Genomic DNA, 17,872 nt, shown 5'->3' with positions numbered 1-17,872 from the left:
TCCTTGTAGCTAGCTTTCTAAGGTGTTGACCTCAGGTATTTGCCTGCAGAAAGTTTCTTGAAGTCAGTACAAAGTAGAATGGCAAGAAATACATCTATGTGTGGGGGTTTAGGAAGCTAGTTTTCTGTTCTTTCAGAAGGCTTGGCAGATAGCTTTAGTCACACTCATCTAATTCCTTGTCTGTCTCCCTATTACTTCCTTTCCTCTCCTTCTAAGTTTTTACTTTCCTCTGGCCTTAATCACTGTTTTAAATGACTCAAAGGTGTCACTGAACAGAGATATGACTAGTTAGCAGCAGTAAGATAACTGCTGACTGCTGAAACATGGGTGCTCTAGCATAACTTGGTTGGTGTCTACTCTGATGGACCCTGAGCCTCTGGGCCAAGGTCAAGTATAAGCACAGCACAAACCATTGTCCTTTTAAACAGCTAACATTTTCCTGCTAGAAGAGAAATGTCAGCAGCAGAAAGCTAGGGAATCAACAGCAGGGCACACTTGGGGAATAAAGGATTTTATTTAGATGTATTTTGAGTCTATAGTTTTCCATAAATGTAATTGAGCCATTATCCAGGAAACATTTGCTGGGGAGTCTGGGGAGGGCCCTTTGGGCAAGAAAGAAAATATTCTCCAATATTTAGCATGCTTATTAACCTTAAACATGCTTTATTTTTGCTTAGATATGTTGAGCCCTGAAGTCTATCTTAACATGCAATGGTTTGTGTCTCAGCAACATTACTGAAGTTTTAACTGGTTGATATTCTCAAGTGGGTTTTTTTTTTTTTTTTTTTTTTTTGCCTAGTATTGCCTATTTTTCTTTATCTCAGACTGAATTTCATTTTCATTCCAATAGTATCAACCTTCTAAACTCCTGCCCTTCCTCCGTCCTCATTTTTATTACTTAAATATGTCTGATCTAACCCCACATTTTCCCCATCATTGGCCTGACTCCGTACTAAATAAGGTGGCATTTTCTGCCCTGAGGACACACAGTAAATCCTCTACCACCAGTCACCTGGGCAATTTGTCAAGGACTGACTTGAGATGTTTATTTTTATTCCTTCTGTCTTAATTTAGAGAATCGTGTGCTTGTTTTTCCTTTGTATTTGTCCCCACCTGTTTCGTAATGAGACGCTTTTTGTTTTCAGTGCCCCATAATTTTCAAGTGGCTATCACAAACATCTCTCTCTCTTTTTACCTTCATCACCGCCCGAGAGCTCAGTGATGCCAACCCTGTCTTACACCCAAGGAAACTACACCCAGAGTACTTGTGACCTGTCCCACGAGTTGCATTAAGTGAACAACTAGAACTGAGATCCATGTCTACTGATTCCCACACTAATGCCTTTTTATAGTATCATGGTGGAGTTTACACTCTTCTTAAGATTCTAGATGTTTTTATTTATTTTAAAAATTTTTATTGGATGATGATTGCTTTTCACTGCTCTGATGGTTTCTGCCAAACATCGACATGAATCAGCCCTAGGCATACCTTGTCCCCTCCCTCTTGAACCCCCCTCCCATCTCCCACTGCATCCCACCCTCTAGGTTGTCTCAGAGCACTGGGTTGACCCCCTGTGTCACACAGCAAATTCCCACTGCCCATGTATTTCACGTATGGTAATGTATGTTTCCAAGCCACTCTCTCAATTCGTCCCACCCTCCCTTCCCCCACTGTATCCGCAAGCCTGTTCTTTATGTCTGTGTCTCCACTGCCGCCCTGTAAATAGGTTCATCAGTAGCGTATGACCAAATAATCTACTACCACACATATACCCTGAGAAAACCATAATCGCAAGAGATGCTTATACACCATTGTTTGTTGCAGCACTTTTTACAATAGCTAGAACATGGAAGCAACCTAGATGTCTATCAACAGATTAATGGATACAGAAATTGTGGTACATACACACAATGAAATATTACTTAGCTATAAGAAAGAATGCATTTGAGTCAGTCCTAATGAGGGGGATGGACCTAGAGCCTATTGCACAGAGTGAAGTAAGTCAGAAAGAGAAAGACAAATATTGTATATTAACACATGTGTATGAAATCTAGAAAAATGGTACTGAGTTTATACTCTTAAGGGCTGCTGCTGCTGCTGCTAAGTCGCTTCAGTTGTGTCCAACTCTATGCCACCCGAAAGTGAAAAGTGAAAGTGAAGTCACTCAGTCGTGTCTGACTCCTAGCGACCCCATGGACTTCAGCCTGCCAGGCTCCTCCATCCATGGGATTCTCTGAATCATGCTAAATCTATTCTTTAGCTTCTGATGGGTCTGACAAAGTGCCCTGTCTAGAGTGTATAATCAGTAGATACTTGATTGCAAGTCCTCTGTGAGTTGACTCAGACTTAGGCAACATTGACTTAGAGAAATAAAGGTAGCATTTTTAAAAATGTTACTATGTGTAAAGATCCTCAATTTGCTAAGTCTAGTGCAAATTGACAGTGGATGGAGATTATAGTACAGCTCGCTGAAAGCTGGCCTAGACAACTGTGATGAGGGAACAGGCCCCCAAGGGCAGAGCTCGGCTGTTGCACTGCCCAGCAGTCACTGCACTGAGGAGCAGAGGAGAAGGCAGGAAAATGGAGAGTCTCCTGAAAGTCTGGACTCCTGGATGTTTCAATGGCTAACATGTTGTTTCATGAGAATCAAATAGTTCGAGGAACTGGTAATGGTATGGAGTCATGTCCATCCCTAGGACTTTTATTTGAATCTAATTCGAATTAAAAAAAATCAAAGGTGGATTGAGGACCGTGGTAATGAATTACTAAACCTCTCACCTCCAGGTCTATGGAGCAAGTTCTCCTTGGCCTGCGTAGGCTTGTTGGCAATTATCCTGGATACTGTTTTAGTAGGCTGTGTGAAATAAGTTAGTGCCCACGGTCCCCTGAGTCGTTGTCACGGGTCACATTTTCAAAAGCACTCAAAGCAAAATCATAGAAAAAAATTGCAAAGCAATACATGGACCATGGATGGAGATGTTACACTCAAGTGTTACTTGCTGAGAAATGCAAAGATGCTTTAACCACTGTGTCAGATGCTCAGCTGAACATTTATCAGTCTATATGGAGAAAGACATAGAAAAATCAAAATGTATCTTCTGCCCTCATGATGCTCATGATGTAACTGGGAGAAAGAACTGTTCCATTAAGAAAAAAATGAAATGAATCAATGCAAACAATCAACTCTGTTGTTGAGTGGATACTGGAGGGATTATGGGATGACTAGTCAAAGATGGCTCTGAGACAGCATGCATGCAGGATATTATTTATCCCTGTAGGTCTTTGTCCACTGGCTAGGAAAACTGGACTCTCTGGCAGAAGGAAGTCTCTTCTCCATGTCAGAAAGGATACCTCATTCAGTGTTGGTGTGAGCCAGCCTAGGAGATCTGTTCTGCCTCTGAGTTACTGGATAAGTGATTCCGAATGATCAAGCCATTCATTCCCTGGAGCTCATGTTGACCGTAGATCAGCCTGATCATGTGAATCCATACCTTGCGCTGAGTTTTATGTGTGATAGATTCGCATTCCTAAGAAGGCTTCTAGGAAGTAAAGTCCCAAGCATTGCCCTGACTGTTCAGGGGCCATCCAGGGGCATGATAAAAGCTTGTCTACAGCTGCTTTTTGATGTATACAGAGAGGCCTGGGTCCTCCTGAATCAGCATCCCTTTACTTAAAATATGAAGGAGAGGGTCTGAGAAACTAGCTTTGGGCTACATTAAATTTTAAGGTCTTGCTTCAACACACACATGTGCACACACATACAACCTCTATTTCCCTAGCAATGTGTTCCTTAGACTTTTGGATGCAAACATTTAGCATCTTTATATCAGTGGATAAAACTGTAGCACACTCATAAAGGAGAGAATAAGGAATGTTTGTGCACTTTAAATGCCATAATAGAAATTCTTCTTCATATTGTGCATGGATATAATATAAACTCCGTGGATAATTTGTGTATTTGAAGCTGTGGTTAGCTCCCGGGTGGCTCACAGTGCATGCCAGATCACAGACGAACAACAACTTCCTAGTATATCAGGGGTATTTCTCCCACTCAGGTGAGACGTATTCACTTTACAGCTTGGTAGCAAGACTAAATTCAAGTAAATTAAGATAAGGAGATGTGCTCTCTAATTATTCTATCAAAGGATCATGCAGCTTTGAAATAATTCTCAGTGCTGCTATGTTGGATGCTTTTCCAAAGGCATGAGTCATCTCCCTGTGACACGTTTTCAAGTCTCACATTTGGGTGACTTTCACTCATCTCACCCGGGCCCCAGGGAAGGTGTTCTTTTTTTCATACTTTTGTTGGGACACCCGGATTACTTTCCCCTACAGTGACTTTGAAACCAGCTTGGAGGCCAGAAAGCCTGCCTTCTTATTTGCGCCAGCTTGTTTAAATTTCCCTTTTTTTTTTTTTTTGCTTCCCTCTCTTGCTTTTATTATGGCCAATGGGGGTAGGTCAGAATGAGCCTTTTGAATTAGAAATACTGATAAGATCCTAAAGAGACTGTTACAGTGGTGATCGTTGACAAAGAGGAGGATCATAAACCATCACTTGGATGAAATACCAAGCTGTAACACTATCTCCAGGACACACACACACCACTGTCCCTGAGCGCAGACAGGCCCCGCTGATATATTAGAGTCTGCTGGCCATTTTGTTTACGATAACTAGCAAAGGAAAAATGAGTCTCTATTGCAGTATGTTCGTTCCAAGATGATGACACCGTCGATTCTCCTTGCAGGTAAACCAAGAGAGCTCCGTGAATCACCATTTATCACTCAAGGGACTCAGGTGTCTTGCAGATGCATGGGAGCCCTGGAGACTGAGATATTCATTGGGCTGCAATGATACTCTCTTCTTTCATTCCATCTAATGGATTAAACTCAAGTCCTGGCATCAGAGTGATATGTGTTGGCTTTTAGAGTCCCGAGCCTTTAGCATGTACATGATTCACTCCACAGAACCAGACACATTTTCAGAAGGAAAATGTCATATCGTTATAATTTTAATAACTTTTACAACTCTGCTCCATCTCCTCCATTACCAGCCTCTTCTAGGCACCATCAGCTTTTGCCAGCAGCCTCAAATTTATTTCTCTGTATCCACAGCTGCCTACCTTCAAACAGTTATGTTGAATTGATTGTAGTATCTAAACTACCCTTAATGGGTCTGAAATAGATTAGTTTATGCCTCAATTGGATGGATTTTTATATATTTCATCTTATTAGAAATGTGCTCTATTTGTCAGTAATAGTTGAGTTGAGCCAGTGGAGGCTCCCCATTTGACCCTCCCACTCGTGTTTGAATTATTCTGAACATGTTAACCTAAACTATTGGTTAAAAACTAAAGTAAAAAAAAAATCATAACTAGCTGTCCATATTGCCAGATTTCACAATGGGGGTCAGCAGACTTTTCTGTTGCAACTGCTCAGCTCTGCTGCTGCATTGCTGCCATAGCCAAAGACCACATAGAAACGAATGAGCACAGCTGTGTCCCAATAAAACTTTATTTACATGAACAGGCAACAGCCAGATTTGGCCCATAGTTGCTGGTCTTTACTTCAGACCATTCTGCCTCCCGAATCTTCTACATACCCAGTCTCCAAAGGCATCATAAAAAATGCAATCATCTACATTGTATTTTCTGATAATCCCAAAGGTAATAAATCTCTCAGTTCTGAAATGTGTATACTATTTTTTTATTTTCCTCTTCAGCTAGAAAAAGGTATAGGGTTTAGCCTGGGAATTAATCTATGGAAATGACTGAGAATCCTTTGTTTATGAAACCAATAATTCTTGGTTGAGGTTTATTATTCACCTAGGTCCACTCTCCTCAAAGCCATAATGTTAACTGTCTATCACTTGAAAGATAGGCAGATAGAGCACTTTGAAGAATCCATGAAGGTTTCCTTACCATTACAAAATAGGTCTTGAAAGGTTGTGAGCTGTTTACCAGCCTTGCTTTTCTACGGGAGCTACTGCTCCTCCTTGAGCTAGAATATCTAGTTCTAGGACACAGAGTTTTTCCTTTAAAGCCCACTTAGAACTGATTATACCTCTTCATGGAAACTGACTAGAATGACCTAGCCCGTAGTGAAGAGTCAAGGAACTAAAATGGATTTGGGATGATCAGTTAATGCCATTGTACCCAGGGATGCAATAGAGGCTTTGCCGGGGGGTAGTAGCAATGCATGTCCGCAAGAGCATACAGAGAACATGGATCGCAGGACATGTGTTCCAGGCCTGCCACTGCCCGGCTCTGTGAGCTCGCATTGCCAAGTTTACGTCTATAAAAAGGGCACTGGAATAGAGCATAGAGGAGGAGTAACTCAGATTATCCCCTCATGCTCATGGCTTATCCTGTGCTCCGAGGGCCAGCCAGTTTTATACAAAACAAGTAAAACTTCACCTGTGCATACACAGGCATGCTCTCGTGGACATGTGTGTGCTGTGTGTATTTGTGTTATGTGCATGCACACACACCTCATAGGAGGAGTATTGTGGGAAACCAATCTGATCATGCATATCTAAATGCTTGTAGATCAGTTTCTGTCAGGCAGAACATGCTCTATGGATGTTTGTTGTGTGGCTGAAGTTTTGCACTTTCCACTGCAGAGTTTCCAACAGTGACATGATTCATGGTATAGGACAGGCATTTCTTGGTTGCGCATTGCTGGATATTGAACATTTCTGGCCTGTACCCCAGAGATTCCATTAGCACCCCACCTCCCGCTGTGACAAGCAGAAGTATTTCCAGGCATTGCCAAATGTCCCTGGGCACAAAAATCACCCACTCTACCCCAATTGAAACCACTGCCCTAGGGGAACCAAGACATTCATATACGAATTGGTCCCCAGACCTGAGCTAGTGTCTGAACCACCTGGAGAGCCTGTGAAGATGCAGACTGCTGGCCCCCACTCTGAAGTTACCACCTCACAGTCTGGTTTTAGATCCAAGAATTGGCATTTCTAATGAGTTCCTAAGTGATGCTGATGTTACAGGTCCCAGGACCACACTTTGTATGTATGCAGGGAAGATGTCAGATATTCTGGAAGCATTCTTGGTGATTTAAATGCTTCTTCTTCATTTTGAGGATTTTGCTGTTACTGTGAGCACAGGGCTTAAGGTCTCTTTATTAAGGCCATTGGGTGGTTCCTCACAGCTGTGGCAGAGATTTGGAGGAGAAACAAGGCATTTATAGGAGATGTTCAGTCTGTACTGGGCTTCAGTCAGCACTGCCCTGCCAGCTGTCACCTGAATCCTGCCAGGAGAGTGCTCCAGGCTCTGGCGCAACATGGAGGCTCCTACGGAAATGAACTTCAATTTTTGCTTTATAGTCAGACTTAACTACCAAACCAGGCGGTGTGACATGGGAGTCTGTGGATCCACAGTGCATGTTCAGAGTGGGTTTGAAGGACATGATGACTCAGGATTCTGGTGTGTGACTGGTGACTGTTCTAGCCCTGGATCTGACTTACAACTTATTTACTTGCACCAACTGCCTTGTCCTTCCTTGATTTCCCCTCTTCAGGTCAGAGTTCTTTTGTCCTGAGCTGTCATCCATGCTTGCCCTCTCTCTTTTTTTTTTGCTTATTTGCTGGGAGTTAGAGAAGGAGCTGTCTTGAGCTATTTATCAGTCTTATCTCTCTTGGCCCTCTGTTAGTATTTCGGTCTGTGGATCTAATCCGCTTTAATTGATTGACCTCATGCAACAAGACATCAGCAAAACAACAGGAGCAAGCACAGCTGTAGCCGGGGGAGAAGGTGGATGCAATTTTCCTGGGTGGGTACAAAGGTCGTGGCGACTCGTGCAGATTTAGGAAAATAGAATTTATTTCCAAGCCATTTAACGTGAATTTTCTAGGGACAATCTGTACAGATGCTGGAGTTGATGATCTCGAATGGAAGACAGTCATTTCAGATACACGGAGAACTATCCTACAGGGCATATCCAAAGCCTCTGACTCACCCATCATCTGTCATACTGTTTCTCACCCAGTTATCCTCCCTCTCTTTACTATTATTGCCATCTACACCCCCACTGTTAACATTGTGCTTATAGCATCCTCTGTGCAGCACATCATAATCTGCCAAGGTTTCGTTCATTTCTCTTAAGTGCCACCTAACACAGGCATTAGTATTATTGTTGTCTGTATAATACTGTTCTCATTTTTCATAGAGACAGCTGAGACCTCTTGCAGATCAGCTGGACCACAAGATGCAGAACCTTGACAGGGCTTGGGTCTTCTGCTTCTAAATCATAAAGGCTTCCGGGACCCAGAACACACCTTCTCTTCTTCCCTCCCTGCCCTTCCTGCCACACAGCCACACGTAAACTCCTCGAGGGAAGAAGACTGGGTCATTGTCATGGGATGTTAATTGGAGTTCAAACCATCTCCAGCTGCACAGCTTGGAACCTTGTCTTTTGAGTGATTCCTGATAGGTTTATTCTCCATCTTGGACTTACTGAGAGAGACCTGATCTTGAATCCCTTCATAGCACATGGCTTTGTACACCAGAAGTGCACACTAATGGCTTATTATCTCACAGTTATCCTGGGTCTAGAACAAGGAGACTATAACATTGAAAGGATGGACTTACAGTCTTCACTGAAAAATAATTAATAGTGACAAAAAGAACCCATGAGTGATCTACTAAATGCAGGGTGTTTTATTCTAGTGAACTTTAAAAAAAAACTCCCTCAGTCAAAATTATCTGACAAATCAAGTAAATTGTACCTTATCCTTTTGTATTTCCCTGGTGGCTCAGATGATAAAGAATCTGCCTGCCATGTGGGAGACCTGGGTTCAATCCCTGGGTTGGGAAGATCCCCTGGAGAAGGGAATGGCTACTCACTCCAGTTATTCTTGCCTGGAAAATTCCATGGACAGAGGAGCCTGGTGGGCTACAGTCCATGGGGGTCACAAAGAGTCGGGTACAACAGAGTGACTAACACTTCTTGTATTTTTAGATTGTGTATATAAAGCATAATGAGACTATATGTTTTGCCTAAGATGTATTGCAAATAAAAATTCTCAATATAGATAACCAATTCTCTGCTTCATCCTATACTGTTAAAATCCTAGTTAGCTTCCCATGGTGTAAAAGCTTATTAGCACAATTTTTTTTTCCTATCGTGACCACACATTCTAATTCATTATTCATTCATTCATCCATTAATTTAGGAAGCATTTACTGAGTACCTGTTAGGATTCCTACATTTGGAATGCACGCAAGTACTTTAGGCAGACAGATTGGCAGGTTATACAGATGTAAAGTGTAAAATGCGTAATGTGTATACTGTCGTATATATATAACTCAGTTGCAACGTGTAATACATATAATGGAAACATAACAAGGTGAAAAATCCATGGGTTGTAAAGTCAGAAAGACCTGTATTCTAATATTAAATATGTTTCTTAGCAGTTGTGTGAATTCTCAAATCTCTGAATCTTCATCTTTTTAACCTATAAAATTTGGAGGGTAATTGTGAGAATTTGAAAATTATTCTATTAAAATTATTTGCCGAGCACATAGTTCATCATCCAGATAGCCTGGGTTATGTTGCCATAACAAACAGCTTCAAATTTTTGCTGGCATACAGCAACAAAGCTTTGTTTCTCGAATGCTCCATGTCTGCTGCATTGTCATCCTCCCTCGATGACCCAGACTGACAAAGAAGCTACTACCAGGAATTTGCTGGGTGCAGGGAAAGTGTTAGTCACTCAATAGTGTTTTTGCAACCCCATGGACTATAGTCTGGCCCACCAGGCTCCTCTGTCCATGGAATTTTCCAGGCAAGAATACTGGAGTAGGTAGCCATCCCCTTCTCCAGGGGATCTTCCCAACCCAGGGATCGAACCTAGGTCTCCTGCATCACAGGCAGACTCTTTACCATCTGAGTCACCTGGAAAGCCCTTCTTTGGAGCAAATGGGAGAATTCTGGCAGGTCTCACATCAGTAATTAAATGGATGGTTCACGGTTTTATTGGCCAACACCTGATTTTATTAGTCAACACCTGATTTCATTGGCCAACACTGGTCCATTGGCCCCACTATCACGAGAGGACCCAGAATTTCTCTTCCTATGAGCCCATGATGGAGGAGAACTACACTGTAGTAAAACAGTGCCATGGACCACTTTATTAACTATAACCCGAACTCTGAAATGAGTATGGTGGGCCTCAGTGTCTGACCCCAAGAGGGCTCACATACGTGTTGTTATCGTGCGTGATCACCTAACACTGAACTCACAAATTCCATGTGAGGCCAGAAGTTGAGATACTGAGAACCACTTCCTTTGTATATCATCATGGCATATGTTTGAGGGCCCCAGTTCTGTTTCTTTCAACTGCAGTTTTCCAAAATAGCAGCTGGTGCATTCCACCTTCCTCTGGGGCACTCTGGAATGAATGAAGAGATCTCCTTCAAGGAGACCTTTATTCCTGAGGATTTTTCTTGCCCATGTGCATTCCTGCTCCTGAAATCTGACTCCAGTATTGTAGCATCTCTAGGGTCTTCTCCATAGCAGTAACTGTGATTTGGTTGATGAGGGATCAGAAAGCTGGAGCTGGACTAATTTGAGGAACCAGGTGGGCTCATAAAGAGTCATTACTGATGAAGAATGACTTACTGACAGTTTAAAGACAGCTGTTTTCTATAGTGTTCAGTTTTTTCCTGAATGCACTTGAGGATTCTTTGGTAATGTCTTCTGATTTACCACTTGTCTTTGTATTTAATATCAAGGAGGAACATAGATCGAAATGATTGCCTTGGTAGCAACTTTAGTGGTGAAGGGCGTGGAGTTATTTAAATTTATAGTCATGCTGTTTTTTGCAGCTACACTTTGCTTATCTTGGAGAGGCTTATAAAAGGGACCAAGGAACGTGGAGATAGAGACACTACCAAATTGTGGTAGAAAATCAACTGTGCAAATCTTGTTTTTTTAGTGTTCTATTTGCTAAAATTTACATTTATTTCTGGGCTTCACTGATAGCTCAGATGGTAAAGAATCCACCTGCAATGTGGGAGACCTGGGTTCAATCCCTAGGTTGGGAAGATCCCCTGGAGGAGGGCATGGCAGCCCACTCCAGTATTCTTGCCTGGAGAATCCCCATGGACAGAAGAGCCTGGTGGGCTAGAGTCCATAGGGTCACAAAGAGTTGGATGTGACTAAGCATAGCACAGTACATTTATTTCTACAATATTCATTAATAACAATGTTGCCAGACCAATCAGTCCTAGGCTTGTGCCTCTACATTCAGCTACACTCACGAGGGGAAAGAAAGAGAAAAGGCAACTGACATTTATGGAGCTCCCAGTGTATACTCCAGAGAAGGCAATGGCAATCCACTCCAGTACTCTTGCCTGGAAAATCCCATGGACAGAGGAGCCTGGTGGGCTGCAGTCCATGGGGTCGCTAAGAGTTGGCACAACTGAGCGACTTCACTTTCACTTTTTGCTTTCATCCACTGGAGAAGGAAATGGCAACCCACTCCAGTGTTCTTGCCTGGAGAATCCCAGGGACGGGGGAGCCTGGTGGGCTCCCGTCTACGGGACATCTGTGCTATCACACAGAGTCGCACACGACAGAAGCGACTTAGCAGCAGTAGCAGCAGCAGTGTATACTCAGCCATATACCATGTGCTTCACACACGTGTATTCTTCTAAAATCCTCCATTTGTCCCTTTACAGAAGAAATTTCAGAAGTTAAACAACCTGCCCAAGGTCATATATTTTTAATGTCAGTGGTATTGTTTGAACCAAGAGACGCTAAAAGCTATGTTTATCATACTGAAGCAATTAGTTTCTCTAGTAATCACAGACTGTTTTAAATGGTCAAATGATTGGATGGCTCATTCTCCTGTTCTCATGTATCTCATATGTGTGTATAATATTTTATTATTTATGAAGTATTATCATATTAATCATGTCATTTCAGTTATGAAATCATGACTATCATGATATTCATGATTATCATATTAATCATGTTATAATAGTCCTCCAAAGTATATAAAGCTGGTCTCCTGTCCCCATAATATCTTATTAAGACATGGGTTCAGAAAAGTTAAATAACTTGCCCAAGGTTAGTCAGAGTTGACTCCAAAGCCAATGTCTTTTATCCTTCACATCTTCTCTTTTCTGGACACCTGTGCCAGCAGAGTTTATTTTCATGGCAGCTGAGCGTGATGGATTCAAGCCTGGGCAACTGTATGAGTATTTGCCACCAAGCTTGTAATGAACTGAGACAAAGCAGTTAGCCGCGGATTATAATGCCACTGTGGTCCCAAGACAAATGATGAGGGGGTTGCAGTAATGAAATCTTATTACTGCGAGGGAAGAGACCACATCTGAGGTCCAGCACAGCCACATTTACCACTACAGGCAACACAATGAAACATGTGGGTGAGGGTCTCCCCTGACAGGGCCAATGCGTGAGCAGGATTAAGAAGACCTCTCCAAAACAGTGATTGCAATGGCAAACGTGTGGTGCCTAAGATAAGGACCAAATATTTATCCTGGCAGAGATTAAATCTTTTCTTTTGCCTGAATCTATTATGGATCTTGCAGAGAAGCTGCCCAAGTGAACATATCTCGCTCATCAGACCACTCAGTGAGCCAGAACTGTACTTTGCCACTGCTGTTGCTGAAAAGCTGCAGAAGGCTGGTTTCAAGGTCTCCTCTCTCCCCCTAAAACTGTTCTCCATCCCTGATTAATTAGTGACTCCGAGGTGAATTGAATCACCAACCGTCCATTCCACGCATCCAGGATTTATACGGTGGTTTTTTATAGAAGAACAGTGGTGCAATCAACAGCCCACATGGGGTGGGCAGTGGAGTGATGATATCTGCAGTCATGGTTTCTTAACTCGCCTAGTCCTTCAGTTCTGCTAAAAAGGTTATTGTTATGGAGGAGGAAATGGCAACCCACTCCAGGATCTTGCCTTGGAGAATCCCATGAACAGAGGAGTCTGGCAGGCTACAGAAACGACTGAAGTGACTTAGCAAGACACAGGTTGTTATCAGATCAGATCAGATCAGTCGCTCAGTAGTGTCCGACTCTTCGCGACCCCATGAATTGCAGCACGCCAGGCCTCCCTGTCCATCACCAACTCCCGGAGTTCACTCAGACTCACGTCCATCGAGTCAGCGATGCCATCCAGCCATCTCATTCTCTGTCGTCCCCTTCGCCCCAATCCCTCCCAGCATCAGAGTCTTATAGCCTTGCTTGTTTAGGCTTGGGGATGATTAGATACCAACACACACACACACACACACACATACCCTTAGAAGTTCATGCCAACTCTTTAAGTAAGAAGAAGCAGAAAAGTCATGTTGTCATGTCTACATTCCCAGAGAATTAAGGAGAAAGAATAAAATGGATCATAATACTATAAATTATGGGCATGAAAGATGCAAAGGAAGCCCTCATCTGGTTCATTTACGCATGCATCATGTTTTAATAGTAGGTACTTTTTTATTGCTGGAGATACAGAGATAGGAAAGCAAAGCAAAGCTGAGAGTACACTGTCACAATACACAGGGACTTAAGCAATCTTGTTTCTTAAAAACTTAAGAAAATGAGTATGTTTAGTCTCCATTTGGGGAGGCAGCTGAATTACTTCTCCCAGAGAACAGAACATGGACATTGCAGACATTGTTTTACATCACGTGCTGCGCTGTCAGGGTACAGAGAAGCAGTGATGTTTCTAAAGTATCCCTGCATGCTGAAAGCAGTCTAGATTCCTGCTTTTAAAGATTAAGAGTCCTACGTCCTTACTCATTCTTTTATTGGGCACAAGATGTGTTCACATACTAAAGGAAAATTGACTAGTTGAGGAAAGCCTGTCTTCTGGGAAAATAAGTGATGTGTGGCAAACTACACGGAAACCAGTACCTAACATCTCACCAGAACTCTTACTGACTCCAAGTGTGTGTGTGTGTGTGTGTATGTGTGCACGCACACACATGTGCGTTTAATCACTCAGTCATGTCTGACTCTTTGCAACCTGAACCATGAACTGTAGCCCTCCAGACTCCTCTGACCCTGAAATTCTCCAGACAAGAATACTGGAGTGGGTTGCGATTCCTTTCTCCAGGGGATCTTCCTGACCCTGAGATCGAACCCAGGTCTCCTGCATTGCAGGCAGATTCTTTACTGTCTGAGCCACGGAGGAAGCCCCAACTTTGTGTATAGTGAGTGCTTAATAAACAGTGTATTTACGTATTGAATGAACCAAATTAAACTTGAGATTCAGTGAAATCTCTCCTATGTCTTGGTTTATGTGGATTCTGGACTTCTTTTCCCATATTCTTCTCCATCCTTTATTCCTCCTCTTCCTCCTTCTTGAATATAAAGAAATAGAGCATAGCAGAGACTATGGGAACAAATATTGTGACTCAGTCTTGTAGAACATCAGAATTGCAGCTAAATTTTATTATTTTTGAAAGTCCAACCAACTGTTTAACCAATAAGCCAGACAACTAGAGAAATGGAGGAAGATGTCTCCTGACACCCTGCATGCTGATACATTCATAGAGGTGGCAAGAGACTGATTATATCTGATCAGTGATGCTATGTCATCTTCTGAATAGTAATTCCAACTCTTAGTCACAACCAATTATTAGAGGAGAAGAGCAAGACTTTTAATAGCACTGTTATTTACATGCCAGTGTTTCTAGGCTTCCCAGGGGTTGGAGAATGTCACCACCACCACCAGAGTCATCAGCTTCATTGCCCTAATGTTACCCTTCTGGAATTCATTGTGTTCTCCCTTCTAGAAGTCTGTGTTAGGGCCACAGAGGTTCTCTTCTGCTGTGTAACATAAAGTTGTAGCAGTGAATATTACGTCCCTCTTTGGATTAATCTGAGGAATAGGGCTACACGCGTAGGAAGAGTGCCAGCATCTGACTCGGGAAACTCCAGCTCAGTTCCAGCTGCCTTCCCTGAGGATGTATTCTCCAAATTCTTTCAACCTGCAGAACGTGTCACCAGGAGTAAACCTGCAGGGCCGCCTTCTATGGAATTGGCTCTTAACCACTGTGTACACCTCCTCTGGGTCTTGATTGTCTCCCAGCGTGCAAGCAGCCTTGTATTTCCCTTTTAATCCTAAATCTGAATTGTGAGGGAACCTACAATTCAGTGTCTGATTAGCCTTTTCTCAAAAACAGGCCTAATTCATCCCCCAGAACCTTGCAGTGTCCTTCCTCACTTGTTCGGTAGTTTTGTGGTTCCAGCTTTGATATCTGTTGAGGGCAATCAAATGATGTAACCTGTGCAGTGCAGCCTCTGAGAGCAATTTGGGTGGTTTTGTACCTTTGGCTTTTATGTTCAGGATGAAAGCCCATGGAGAAATGTAGGATACCATTATTAACTTCAAGCTGACAGCTCTCTCTGGGGTACCTACAGATTCATTGTTAGTTTCGGATCAACTTGAAAGGGAGAAAGCCTTGCGGTTGGTGGTGACTTGCCTTTTGTGTCTCTTTATCGTAGGAACAGGGGAAGATCGGAGTTGTCTTCAATATTGGCACAGTTGACATCTCCATCAAAGAGGAGAGGACTCCGGTAAATGATGGCAAATACCACGTGGTGCGCTTCACCAGGAACGGCGGCAACGCCACACTGCAGGTGGACAACTGGCCGGTGAACGAGCACTACCCCACAGGTACATGTTTGACCCTCGATGACCAGACTCTCGTTTGTTCTCCCGTTTTTGCCTCCAACTGGTGACTTTCTCATGACTGTCACCAGATCATGAAAACACTGAATATTAAGCACACATCATTCTTTTTTTTTTTCTTTTTTTTTTTTGATGAGAAGCTAAGTTATTGAGTATTTCTTTAGGACTGGGTTCAGGATAGGAGCTTCTGGAGACTTCCCAACTATGCACTGAATACTTCTTTTGTCTGATTAATAGTGCCTGACTGGGTCATACCAAATACAATGACTATGGATTTGCTGGGCCACTGCAAATGATGAGTGATGGGGGTAAGCGCTATCATCTCTAATATAAGCAAGTATCCATACTTGTGGAATAATCAATGTGATTATTGATTAATGGTTGTGGCACCGTTCAATCAGGTGTGGTTGAACATACAGATGGCCAGAGATGGCAGAAAGACTGTAAAAGGAAATTTACTAAACTTGAGGAGCATCAAGTCAGAGTAACAGGAAGAGAAAAACTTCAGGGTGGGATTTCATTCATTTGGTGGACTTTGCCCCCTTTTTTTTTCGCTCTCTCACTTATGCTAGCCTACCTCGATTTTCAGAGATCAATCCTAACAGGCGTTTTAATAGCAGGGAGAGGGGTTCATCAATTGTTTAAATTTTATAGTCAAGGAGAGTTCACCAGCAAACTTCCAGGGCCAGATGGCCGAATCAAGGGCAGTGGGAAGACTGTTCAAATAATCCCTTAGCTTTCCCTCTTATTTTTCACTTCTCCTGAGAGCCTGAATGCTGATCATACAAACGCCCAGAATGGGAGGAAAAATTCTTTGGCTAAAGACTGTTGTTTCATCATTGCATTATCACCTGGTGGATACAAGAGAATAGCTCAGAATATTGAACTTGTCACTAATGGGGGCGTGTATGCGATGCCTAGCTCTTTCTCTCCTACACTCCAAAATGGCCCATGATTTTCTCACTGTTATCACTTTCTTTTTAGTGAGGTGGGCCCAGGGGTGAGGAAGCCAGAAGCACCTTTCCAGAAGTGTAAGAACCATCTAGCTAATAATCATAACACATGAGAGAAATATGTGAAGTACATTTGCCTATTTGTGGCCTAAGAATGTCCCATTACCTGAAGGCTGGGATTATTTTTTTCATGCCTGAGTCAGCATTGCTTTTCTTTCAAAGCCAATCAGAAGTAGCTGTGCTACTGGGTTTTCCCTCTATCAGCCATAGTCTTCCTATGTCTGGATTAAGAATTATGGAGGCATTCATAGATGAACATACAAGACCCCCAAAGTACTGAAGCACAAAGCCCACCCACTCCCTTATCCACCATCTCAGTATCCATCTGACCATACAGTATCCAGCTCAGTCTTTGCTTGGAGTCTCTCCACACACTCTTAGCACTTCTCAGATTATTATAGGCACAAAAATGACTTTCTGTGTTTATCATTGAGCCTTTGAGGAAAGCCAGAGGTGTTAGCAGCTACTGTGAATTCTCAGCATCATCCAAATTCACCAGGCACTAATAGATCTGATTTTTAAATGCTTCTTGCTTCAGCTCCAGGGGCTGAGGAGTGGGAGCCATCAAAATAGCCTGAAATCTTAAAAACTGTTCGTTTGTTCATAGGAAAAATCAATCCCTCTCCGTGCGCATTATCATTGGCCCTGCCACTGCTGCTGTAGGGATTGTTATGTTTCTATTAGGAATTTCAAAGATTCTAAACTGATGCTAACACTTGCCCTGAGCCCAAACGGAATTCACGAGTTTGCTGCTAGCACTGAGCAGGCTGTTTAATGGCCATTTGTAAAGCCACGTATATGGAAGAAAACCAGTCACCCTAGCTGTGTGCCTGTCTCTTTGTATCTTTAGTTCCAAATTGTGGGTTGCTTCCTATGTTTTCAAAACAGGATAAACTTTTCTTTAATGGCATTGCTTCCCACTGAAAACCATTATGACTGGTAACTGTTGGTAACTTATTTAGTAATAATATGTGTTATTATTGCAGGACATGGTACAGTATGGCCGTCATAAGTATGGGCTTTGGAGTCAACTGGCTGGAGCTGGGATCCTGGTACCGTTAGCTGTAATTCCAAGGCCTGCTAGGCTAAGACCTTGAAATGCCCTAAGCACTGAAATGTTTGGCACATGTCCCCACATACAATTCAAAACATAACAACTGTAAAATACGTGTA

The 17,872-nt window shown here is 42.6% G+C and overlaps 1 protein-coding gene across 9 annotated transcripts in view; it reads left to right on the top strand.

The window, feature by feature from the left end:
- NRXN3 (neurexin 3) overlaps window positions 1–17,872 on the top strand; it is a 1,822,863-nt gene that overhangs the window by 1,598,613 nt on the left and 206,378 nt on the right. For all 9 annotated transcript variants that reach the window (XM_044924683.2, XM_044924680.2, XM_045162012.1 and 6 more), the window contains one exon: window positions 15,500–15,671. In XM_044924683.2, coding sequence (XP_044780618.2) covers window positions 15,500–15,671 — 172 coding nt within the window. The remainder of the gene's footprint in view (window positions 1–15,499; window positions 15,672–17,872) is intronic.

This window comes from Bubalus bubalis, chromosome 11 (genome assembly GCF_019923935.1).
Source record: "Bubalus bubalis isolate 160015118507 breed Murrah chromosome 11, NDDB_SH_1, whole genome shotgun sequence".
NCBI classification, from domain to species: Eukaryota; Metazoa; Chordata; class Mammalia; order Artiodactyla; family Bovidae; genus Bubalus; species Bubalus bubalis.
The sequence above is the reverse complement of the archived record's forward strand: the minus strand, read 5'-3'. Positions and strand labels throughout refer to the sequence as shown.